At 38.1% G+C, this 12,528-nt stretch overlaps 1 protein-coding gene across 4 annotated transcripts in view; it reads right to left on the bottom strand.

Moving 5' to 3' along the window:
• The window catches only part of LOC114872437 (nephrin-like), a 203,046-nt gene that overhangs the window by 42,724 nt on the left and 147,794 nt on the right, over nucleotides 1–12,528 (bottom strand). For all 4 annotated transcript variants that reach the window (XM_029179624.2, XM_029179622.2, XM_029179623.2 and 1 more), the window contains exons 2-3: nucleotides 4,679–4,822; nucleotides 3,548–3,721 (exon numbers count right to left, since the gene is read on the bottom strand). In XM_029179624.2, the coding sequence (XP_029035457.1) occupies nucleotides 3,548–3,721; nucleotides 4,679–4,822 (318 nt within the window). The remainder of the gene's footprint in view (nucleotides 1–3,547; nucleotides 3,722–4,678; nucleotides 4,823–12,528) is intronic.

The raw sequence follows: 12,528 nt of genomic DNA on the forward strand, positions 1-12,528 counted from the left end.
ATTGACGGAATTCAATTTTCCAAGAGTTAAATAAAATTTTCACCGTCATTGTACGAGCGATAATATAAAATCGATAAGGAAAATTGCATCCACCCTAGAAACTTTATTTTCCACGGAAACAGCCCCGTAGATGGACCCTTGTTTTCCGCATTTTCTCTTTCGTTTCTTTCAGAAACATGTAATTACGTAGCCAATGTTCTTTCAGGTCCAATTTTCTAGCAGTAAAGGAACAGCGAACGGCTGTATGGCCAGCATTTATTACTCTTTTCGGGATACTTTTCTAGCTAGAAGAAAGATTTACCGTAACACGCTTCGCGTTTTCTCCCATTTCCCTTTCTTTCTATCCCACGGGGACGATAATGGACAAGAGAAACGAAAAAGGATCGACTGGACGTTCTCGTGTCGCTTTTCAACCTCGATTACAACCGGTTAATAACTTACAGATGACTCGATCCTCCATGGACTTTGTTTCCAAAGATACCACATTTTCAATTAATCCTGCTCCCTACCTCCGACTCTACAAATTACATTCCCATATGTAACATGTTTTCAAAGATCTCATCGGAAATACGTAAAAAATGTAAATTGTTCGAGGAATAATAAATCACGTTGAAATCCAAGAAAAAGGTATTCAACTTTCGATGGAAGGGCTAAAGACAAAGCCATTAGCGTCACTTCCAAAGTCCCATAAATTTTTCAATTTAAATAGGCAGATCGGATCGTTTGTCGAAAAAACATTTTCCATTTCTCCCGTGTTTCTTTCCTCCCTCAGTTCAACCGTCACGTTTGAAACTTCCGGTCTTACTGTCTCTCACACGACGGGACAAAAGGAGAACAAGGAAGAAACGAGCAGGGGCAAAGAAAGCAACCGGATTGAATCTCATAAAATATTTATCCGTGGAAAGGTGATATAGTTTCCTGGCCGACTTTCTGTCGATCGAACTCTCGTATCAGTTTCCCGTCCCCCGTATCCTTATTTCCTTTTTCCCCCCTTGTTTCCACGTTCTTCCTATTTCCCGTTCTTTTTTCCAGGCACGTAGACTCCGCGGGGTCGGCTACGTGAACCCCGTGTCGTTTTACAGACACGCTACGGGGTCGCCACGTGTTCCATCCGCGTGATTTCAAATGCTCACGTCCTGTCGCGTTACTACGCTCCTCTAAACCCACGTAGTAATACGTCCCGAGAACGTACACATGCATTTATGATGGATACAACATCAAAAGTTTATGGTTCACGTAGAGTACACGTCGGGAAGTACGCGTAGACCGATCCTATGGACATTTGCCTGCAACGTTTCGACCGTAAAAGAATTTTTCTACATGGAATAAATTGAATTTATCAATGATTAAGTTAAACAAATGACTCTGCAACGAGAGCAGTCTATTGATCGGATTAATTTTCAAATTATTCTCAATAAATAATGCAGTCAATTCAAATATTATAAAAGCATGTATGTATATGACGAATAAATACGGCTCGAAATGTGATTATAATTAGCGAATTAATATAAACCGTTAAACAAATCCTATGAATTTATTTTATTTACTGTCTACCCTTTCAATATGGCGATACTGTATTTTCATTTCATTATCGTTGCTCGAAAATTCATAAAACTAATTATATTTGCGACAGTGAATTACGAGAATTATGTAGTCGTTTATAAAATTCCCGTCGGATCGTTTTTCCCTTGCGCTATGGATCAATTCGAGACGATTTCCTGGGCGTCGCGCGGTATCAAAGGACGAGATTACCAGTGTTCCTTCCTCCGGTGTCGCAGAAGCACGGGGATATCGGTTATACCGGAAGCGAGGAGGCGTTTCCCTTATCCACGATTGAAACGAGCGCCCTCTGGATATCGCGTCCCTCGTCTGGAGGACGTTACTCGCAGACGAGCCTTTAATATTTCACGCGAAACGAGAGCGTCGTCGCTAGGGCGTCACTTATCTTCCGGTGAACCGGTCGTCGTCTCGCGTCTTTTCCGTAAAGCGTGGAAACCAGTTGACCACCGAGGATCGTTGTCGTTGTTTGTGCTGGGTACACGTGGCCGTAGGCGTTTAGAGGAAAAGAGAGAAAAAAAAAAAAATCTGGGAAAAATAGACGAGAAACGTCTCGAAAGAGTTTCAGCTCGCGAGAAACGCTTCTCGTCGCCTTAGGACATTCCTTATTCTTCCTCCTACTTTTTCGTCTTTAGAAATATTGCACAGCGAAAGAGTTTCGATGCGTAATCATCCTCAACGTTGTAAAATAAAAAGTTAAATGAAACGTGTGTCTGGGAAATTCGCTTAACCGGCAATATAGCGAGAGAGCTCTAATTAAAATGAATTTTGGGAGCTAAGGTCTTGGAGGAGGTAGAGTGTGTATATCGGAGAAGACATTTTCTAAACCGGTGAACTAGTTACGCTCCAAGATTTACGTCAGGTCACCGCTAATCACGGTTTACCACCTTCGCCAACGACTTTCGAATAAGTTTCGAGGGGGAATGTCTTTGTTAACGCGGCAAGTTGACCGCATCGACGCCCGCAGTACCGCACTCGATTGTATCGAACTTTCGAAGTTCGCGCCAACTATTCCGGTTAGATTCGTCCAAGTGTTCTTAATAATGGAGCCGAGAGAACGCCATTGTTCACCTCCGCTCAACTTATGCACAAAGCATTGAAATTGCCGTGCGATGCTCTAAAGAGGGTCTCTCTTATTTTTAAACATCCTTCTGTACGGGTTCGTTTAGCCGGCCTTAATTAGCGTTAATCTTAATTTGCTACGAGAACAAAGACAATTCATGTTGTTCTTGAAAAATATTTTTCCTATCATCCTTTAATTGTACATTCTTTCAAGTAAATTCTTTATTAATGCCTTTTCAAACGAATTTCAAAGAATTATATTATAAAAGTCGCGAAGGTATTTAGAAAATTTTCTTCATTGTAAGAATAGGAAAATAATAAAATTTGTATAATCGTAATTTTCTCTAATTAAATTCAACGTATTAATTCCTTTGCCTTTATATTTCGTTTTCCATATTTTCTCTACAAACCTGATTTCCTGTCTGAAAGACCATAGTCCAGTTGAAAAAACACGGCTGAAAAGCATGCATGAAAAATATCGGTGCATGAGTTATCTCGTTCCTTGGTGCGAAAACTATTCAAGTTTATTTTTCTTTCTTTAAAGTGTCACACTACTGCATCAAAAAGTATCTTCTGTAATTTTATATTTATTCGTGTAACGACTATCAAACTGTCGCTTCATTTTTCACCGCGAAACAATGGGCAGAAAAATCACGGAGATAGAAAATATAACAGAATCCCGATTATTCGGAGAAAAATAGAAGAAAATGTCTGTCGAGTTTATTTGAAATATACGCGTTGCTTTTATCAGAGAAAATATGTGAAGTTGTTCAAAATTGTACATTTATACTCTGCTGTTCGAAAATTTTAGTAATCTTTATTTTAGAGAAAAACGGTCTTCAATTCTTCAAAACTAAGGAAACTTAATAATAATTATTGAGATACATGTGAAAACTTAGGAAAGGGGAAAAAATTGTGGAGTACTTACAGATAACGGTGAGATGAGCGTTGGCTCGGATGGGTTTAGTCCGCAAATACGGTCCAACTTGGCACTGATATTCTCCATCATCGGTCAAAGAAGCGTCTGTGATTCTCAGATTGTAGATACCAGCGTTTTGATCTCCTATTAATCGTAGCCTTGGATGCCCGACAATTTCTCCACCTGTTTACAGAATGATCTACTTTAAGTACAAACTTTCCAACCCTCGTAGTCTCGTTTTGATCGAGTTATATTTCATTTCTGCTTCGAATTACTTTCTTCTCGAGACATTTATTCCTCGTATCTTCGGCACGAAAAGGGTTAAATGAATTTTCAATGTTATTAATTTGCATTTCATGGAAATGCAGATACATATTGAGTTAAAATAAAAATGAGAACAACAGAGAAATTGAGGTTTTCAGGAATTTGGGTCGCGAGGAGAGGATGAAAAACGAGTCTAATGAAGGTTTCGATAGTCAAGGGTCTAATTATTCTTCTTTTGTGTCTGACGAGGCACCGAATGTGAATCGAGTTACGCGATGGCGGAGACTTGAAAGCGGTGACACTGACGAGGGTGTAGCTTTTGTGGGTCGCGTGAGACACTTTTGTTGAAAAATGACGCCGCTGTCACTCGGTACAGTCCTCTAAACGAGATTAAGCCATCCTACGGCAAAAATATCGTACGGGGATATTAAGATCGTTCTACTCCATTTACGTCACGGCTACTAATGGCTCTCGTTTTAATGAGACCAAGATGAAGTCGCTAAACGAACTTCTAAAGATTCCGCAAAAGCAAAACGAACGAGCAGCTCTCCGCGTTGCGTCCACGTTTTCCGTCTCGACTTATCGTACCGGGAAGAGCAAGAAACTTGATAATTGCTTGAAATCGATGCGAAACGTTAATTGGCTGGTACTATCGCGAAGGCTCGTCCAGACGAAGTTTATGAAATTCTTCTACCTCCGATGATACGATTAAATAATTACCGTTCGAATGAGAAATTCAATAAGTACTAGCATTCGCATTTCTTTTTCTCCTACGAAATTATTTACCAACTAAAAATGATTTTCTCGTCTAACAAATTTTCAATCGTGCATTTGAAATTGCTATCGAAAAAGTGATTTTCTTTTCCATATACTTACTCGGTTGTATAACGTAAGCGAAGCCGTCTTTGACCCATTGCACTATGCCAACTCTGTTTTCAACCTCGCAGGGTATCGTCACTTCGTTACCTTCGAGGACAGAACTGTTCGTTGGTCTCACTCGAAAGTATTGCGCTCTTTCACCTGAAACAGAAATTTCGATAAGTTAGCATGGAGCGAGTGGATAATAGGTAATTAGTTTTCGGTCGTTTTCAAAATATTTTTGCCACAACGTTGGTTGAATACGAGACGAATGAAATCGAAGAAATAAAAGATGAAACGAACGAAATTTTTGCTGGATATCGTTAAAATTTCGATGAGAAAGGCACAACCGATTTTGTCGTAGCGGAGCTCGTTTCGGAGCTCGGTTAACAGGAAAAAGGCCGACAAACAGCGGCATAAAGCGTACATTTACTTTCGCGCGGTATGCAAATCGACCGGTCGAAGCTCCACATGAAAAATGAGACGATTTACCGAACGTTACCGAACGTTACCGAACGCTTTTTCAAAAACACTGGCCCCATAAAACGACCAGCGATATCGTGTTTGAATGAACTTTCCGTTGGAATTTTTGAACGATGGACGTGTTAGCTCGAGGGTGTTACCATTTTTCATATTTCTCTCTCTCTCTTTTTGTTTGGAACATGCGAGTAAAAATTGCCAGGTGCTCCGATCACGCTCGCGCATATTTTGTTCGGTTCAGTTGTACGTGTATTAAATAAATTGCAACGGGAAAAAAGTGTTTCAGAAGAGAATACTTGGAGAAACTTCTTTAAACTGTTGGAAACTTCTGTTCGCGAAGAATTCATTTTAAGTTGAATTTTTAATGACCTGGATAGTTTTAACCCTAGAAATATCAAGAAATAGGTTCTTCCAGTTCACTGGTTCTCATTTTATTCTTCCCATCAATAAAATTTTTTAGAAATTCTTTATTTTCGCTTATGACTTCAAGATTGGCACTTGATCTCGGAAAAATGGAGAGATTTTTGTCTACCATTTGTCAAAGTTATTGTGCCGTCACTTTTAAACTACACCGGAATGATCCGTTACAAGAGAGCTGGTGGAACAAACGCAAACACGGGTACATCAAACAATCGGGGAGATTCTTTGTGGCGGCGTTGCTTTGCGTTCAGGGGCGCGTTAAGTTGATCCGTTTAAAGGGAGCGAATACAAGGGAGCTGAGTCGATGTTTCGTAACGTTACAGGTTGCACTGGCTGTATATTTCATGAGTGCCTCTCTATTTAGGCTGGATTGCGCAAATTCGAGCAGCAGGTGACCACGAACGCAAACGATGTACAAAGGCAAACGTGTAACCCATGCCGCAGGTACACAGAACCATAGGTCGTGTAGCCTCGTACACGGATGAGGAAAGTCAACCGAGCATCGATTCCATTCACAACCGACAAGCAGATTATGCCGATCTACCATCGAGATCCTGTCTTTCCTCCTGTCCTTGTCATCCGATCCTCGAATAAAGCGTCGCTGGACACGTTCCTCGTTCGGACGATCGGAAAACGAGGAACAAATAGAGATAGAAAATCGATACCCCCTCCTTTTCTTATTTTTAACATTCCCAATAAAAGTCTAAAACGAGTGTTATGTGATTTTTCTAATTTTTTCGAGGAAAGATCGTATTACAGGCTACTGCTGGTAATTTGCCACCCTCGATAATTTTCTATCAAGAAATACCTAATTATCTAATTACCTAATTACACCTTTATTCGAATTCATAAATTATCATCTCTGAAATGTAACATTTTATTCAACCGCTGTTATTTATTCGTATTATTTCTACAATATCTACTTGAAAAAAGGAGTTTTTAGGCTTCTTGCATAGCGAATGGATGCACCAGTTTTTCTGTTTTTATGAAACATTTTAAAGCGGTACCATTGTATGTCTTTCAACGTTCGTTCCATCGATTTCCATTCCATGATTTCACGAATACCGTTTGTAACATTCCTCAGAAGTTTTTTATTCTTCTTTTTTTTTTTATTAACATTTCTCCGGATTCAACGTTGTCGCGATGTTTACCCGTGCTTTCTCCGGCTTCCATTCTTTTCCACGGAAGTGGTATCGCTGCATCCCCGCCAATAATTTCCTTCCGGTAAAATAGAATCCTCAACCGTGCTTGTTTCTATTTTAAATCTTCTGCGAACGCGCACCTTTACGAGCCTTATGCAATCCTATAAATTAACGAGTTCGTGCAGCGAAAATTGTAGAAAATTTTTTATAATTCTCTTTTATCTTGAAAAGCTACCCCGGGGAGATTTACTGCGTGAAAATATTTCGTCCTGATCTTCTGGCTAATATTTGTACAATTTCAATGATCTAGGAAACTCTTATCAAGAATATTCCCTGCACTCAGCGAAGACAAATGCTGCTTTTGCTATTCCTGATTTATATAGAAAGATTCAGAAAAATGCTTTTCTTTTCTCAACTCACGTGTCTCCTCTACGTTCTTTAGAAAAATATCAAATAAGAATGAATGTCAGAACGTCCTGTGTGCGGCCTCTTTACGTAAAACGTTTCTCCTTCATCTGTATGCAAATTTTGCATTAACAATGTAAGAGCAATTCGTGGGAAACTGAGGGAAAGGAGCAAGCCTAATGATGAAGCACGGAATTAAACAAGAAGAGGCTAAAATAAACGTTGGAAAATGTAAGAGAAGAATGATAAATTATAGTAGAACTAGTTAGAATTATTTTATGTCCTCTGGGATCTAACCCCTGTAGGTCTAACATGGTTTCATGACAGAAATGTAACAAAATGTCACTTATGATATATCAATTTAAAGCTTAAGATTGAATAAAAATGATTGTATAAATATTTCATTAATACGTAATATTCTAAAATTATAAATTAATAAAATTTCTTGAAAAGAGACATTCTTCAAAACATTCCAGTTTCATTTCTATTCACAGTATTTAATTATTCCCACGATTATGCGTCCGCAATACGTCGATAATCGTACAATGACCATGGTATCTGCTAATTATTTCAATAACCAACGAAACTGTTATTCAAACACAACGGACGATCGGTCATCGATTTCGAAGAGATCCCCCTGAAACGAACCATGAAACATAATTCTACTCTCGCATTATGACCGACGTCACTGGCCGATGCATTGTTACAAAACAACGTCCAATTAACGCTGTTTGCTCTCTTTCCCCTTTCTCGTCCAATTTTATCCTCGTTTCACCGTTTGAAAAGAGAGATAAGAGGAAAGGAGCGCGGGTTGTTTCGATTTTCATGCTCGCTAGACTAATAATAAAAAACCAGCAAAAAAGAAAATGATACCTGGCGTATTCGTTTTTCGTTCACAGAAATTTTTTATTCAAGGAACTTCGAAACTTCGATCTTGATGGACGATGTATCCCTCAAATGGTACACAGGAACACGAATTTTCGAGGGTTCTTCAGCTTCCCTTTCACTCCCTTCTGCATTCGTACTTTTCGCGCAAATGGAAAAGCCAACTATTCGAACTCCATACACACTGTTGGAAAGGAGAATTTTTCTTTCCCCCTCTTTTTTTTTATTCGATATTTGGAAAAGGTTCGATGAGATAATTCGATCACTGTAAGATTCTTTATAAATTATTTTAAGAGCGTAAATCGCACACTAGGAATTGATGGAAGACGAATATTATATGCTCGGTTTCAAGATAAACTTTGTGTATTAATTCGAGGAAGGCTCAAGAACGACTGAATAGACGGTCGCGCTTCGGCACATCTGCCGGCTTTTGTTCATAATCCGAGTGTTTATCCAAAGGGATTATCTTTTCTTCGAGCACGTTCACAACACTACCGGTTTCGCCGATAGACTAATGGCCCTTGATAGACTCGAGGTATTATTATTTATTCATCGAAGAATTTGACCGTTGAAAATCGATTAAACTAGGAACGTTCGATAATTGCGCTATCGGTACTTAACATTAACCTTGTCATCAAAGTTTCCGAACATTATCGAAGCTAAACGCTAATTACACTATCGAAACCCAATGACAACTTAGCCATCAACGTTTAATTGAACTATCACAGCTGAATAACGACTTTATGATCGAAGTTAAACAACGCTCTCATAACTGAATTTCAATAACAATCATTATAATAAGCTATTATTTTCATTTATACGTTAATGAGTTTAATGTGGCGTATTGTCTCAATAGAATTGTTAGAATGATTTAAAGCGTATTGAAATTAATGACTCGAATTAATCAACAGGAAGATAATTCATTGATATAGTGATGACCGCCACAGAATACTTAAAATTAATATTAATTTAATAAAGTGAAGTGATTTCATAAAATAATTTTAAATTTTAATAAACATAATTATTGAAATGTTTTCAAGCCTGATTCTTTGACTGACAATTACGAGAAAATATTACTTCTAAGATAATCCAGTATTATACCTCAAAACGAGGAATTTAGTTGGCAAACGCGAAGAGAAAAGAGGCTTTCATATAAAAGCTGTCGATGAGCTCTGGCGATGATCCTTCGCTCGATAGTGTAATTGTTTGAGAGTTGTCGAAGTGTAATTATCACTCGACATTCACGGTGTAATTGTCGCGGAGGTTGGATGGAAGAGTTATTGTTCGAGGTCTCGATAGAGATTATCGTCGGGCTTCGATGGTTTGGAAGCTCGAGCCTCGATTAGATTCCCGGCTTGACGTTGTGATTTTTCATTTCTTCCATTTTCTTTTTTCAATAATTTCGAGCGTCGATGGAATTATCGAACACTCTCTCGTAACTTGATTATCCGTTGGCTAACGTGCCGCGATCGTTATGGGAGTTTGATCGTGCGATTATCGGACGAAGGATTTAATAAAATCGTTTTAGTTAGCGGAGAACTAGTTTCGAGGAAAGTTTCGATGAAATGTGTTTAAAGAACAAATTAAAAAAAATTTTTAATTCAAATAATCTAATTAAACCGTAGAAATATTTTATCCGTTCGTTTGCGTTATTCGTGATGATTAACATCATTTATTGGATACCCTCTCACTCCCTTAACTTCCATGGCGACCATCCCTTTGGCCAGGGCAAAACGTGCAATTTCGAGCATTACCATGGCATCTAATACAATCGACGCCGGCTTTTGTGTTCGCATTTATATTGCTCCTTTTGTAGAGGAAGACGCTCTTGCAAAGCCGGCTGTACGATAGAAAGAAGCGAGAAAAGGAGAAGAAATCATCCCCGCCCTTTGGTTTTCGCATCAATACCCTCGCCACCGATTCCATTCAGTCTTGGTCTGCTGGTAGATAGCATATCGAGTGAGAACGTTCGTTTATACGACGTACAAAGGGATGAACGCAACCCCCATTAGCATGCACGCCCCATCCTTCTCTTATTTGCGCTCACCTGCAACCATTTCACCACCATCACCCTCTGCTTTCGTTCGCATTAAACCTCGATCTTGTCTCTTATGCTGAATACCATTCAGTTTGTTTCAATGGAGAAACTAGGGGATCAAGTAGAAAAACAAAGCCGAAACCAGAATAAAATATGCAAATTTTGATTAAATTATCGAGTGTTATGTGGACTCGATTCCTCCGGAGTGATAAAATAAGTACACAAAACCATCCTTGATCCTCTTCTGGCAGACAGAGAGATGAAAATGTAAGGAAAGAAGGGTTAAGAAGATCGATCTGGTTCGGATAGTTTGTTTGTGGAGGATAGTTAAGACATTTATCCCTTTGTTGACGGGGTGAGTTGAATCAGGGTAAGATTCTTCGGATCTTCTGGATAGTTGAAAGGTTGTTGGGGTCGATGATGGAGATATGAAGCCCCGAATCGATGGATTCGGAAGTTTTTTTAGGAGATCTCTGGCAGTAACGCGAAGGGTGAGGGGTTAACGTAGCGTTACATTCTGTGTCAGTAGGTTTACGGGTGAAAAGAATGTGTTCCTGACACGTAAGTAGGCTTACGTAATAATCTTGGCACACAGGGTGGAAACGAGACGCGAATGAGGACAAGGGGACCTCTGTGCGGGAATGAAGAAGAAATATTACAGAGAGTTGTAAAATAACTTCCTATTCTGTTAAATTGATATTACAGACTGAATAATTAAATTATTATAAAAATTTTAGTAGAAATATCATTAAAACGAAACCACTTTTTATTATTAAACGATATTGTTATGTTTTTCAGTTAAAAGAAATTCATTGTTCAATTAAATAATTCAATGGTGTAATAATAAAGAGATTATTAAAATATACGAATAAATTCATGGCAAGCTGAAAATGAAGAGTTATGACGCGATGCATCAGACATTTATAGAATCATAAAATCACCGTGGAAAATATCATAAAATCATCTAAAAATCGGCATCGAAAACACTTTAACCGTCGCAAACGATCATAAATGAAACATGAAGCGACGACGCAGGATTGCTATGAAATCACTCGAAATTAAATTGAACCTGTCATTTTAGAGACGATCGTGCGTTCAGCAAACATAAATCCCAGAGAATATTCACCGAACGCATTATGCAATCTAGGAAATCCATCAAACCACACAGAGAATGAGTTTCCGAGCTGCATAAAATTGTTTAAACTATTATGTTGTTGCATATTTAATGAACGACTTAAAAACACTTTGAAAATCTAACATTTTATCTCACTTAATTCCATGAAAGTGCATTATAAAATTTATTTTAACCATTCGTTAAAATAATAATTGTTTCACTAAATGAATTTAAACACTGATTTGGGTTTCGTTAAAATTTCTCGAAATTCGATAATAATCAGTTTTTACCGTTAACACTTTTGCCTTTTACACCCTAAGGACGAAAAATTCAATTTCCAGCAACTGATCGTAAGAATATCCATCAAATTAACGATAACCAGTCGACGTGTTCGCACTAATTACAAACTATGCAAACAAATTGAACGGTAGAGGCGGTGAAAAACGCTAGCAGACCGAGTCACGCACCAGCCGTTGCTGCATTGACGAACGACCGGAAGTGAGACTGGTCATTTAGCTGTTTCCTTTCCTGGCTACGTAGCCCCGAGATTCTGGTCGACAGGTAGCCGATTAACCACATTTCACCGCTTTTAATTGCAACTCTTCTTATACACGATCACGCTAAGTTTACACCCTTCGTGTGAATCATTTAATTGTTCCATGAAAAAAAAAAATAAAAACAAAAATTTCCATATTTTTAGAATATTTTCCATTTGATTTGCAACTACCTCTCACGCTAATGGAAGCATTTCGATCGTTTTGAAATGCGCCGATAATGCATCCTTTATCATTTCATTTTCAATCATTTATCTCACGATTAAAACAACTAAAACAAAAGTGCAACGAACATCTCGTCACGGAACGAATAAAATTTAGCATTTGTTAGCTAAATGTGAAATATAAACCGATTAATTTATATTTTGTGTACCGCATAAAGTGCTACGTTAACTCTGTTGCAAAATTATTTTCTGAAGCGTTATTAAAACATATTACGTTCGTTATGGGGCTGATAAAACGAATAAATGAATTTTAACAATTTTTCACGGAATAATGGGATAATTTGTTACTTTTAAATTGATTCTATTTTCAGGCGAACAATCAGTTTGATCGATTGCAATCAATCATTCCACGCGAGATCGATAATGAATCTTGATTAAACCGATATATTCATCGTTAGTGTAATCGAATAAAATTTCATGAATGGCAATCAAGAAATCAATCGTTCTATTAGGTAAGGCTCACAGTATTTTTCCAGTAAATCTATTTTATCGAGTTTCACCGAATACCGAGTTGTCTGACCAAGCGCTGACTAATACTACTTAAAATCATAGAATTTCTCCCTGGACTAATCAGAATCTTTTTAATAAAACTTCAAAGGTCATAGA

The sequence above is a fragment of the Osmia bicornis genome, chromosome 11 (genome assembly GCF_907164935.1).
Source record: "Osmia bicornis bicornis chromosome 11, iOsmBic2.1, whole genome shotgun sequence".
Lineage (NCBI taxonomy): Eukaryota > Metazoa > Arthropoda > Insecta > Hymenoptera > Megachilidae > Osmia > Osmia bicornis.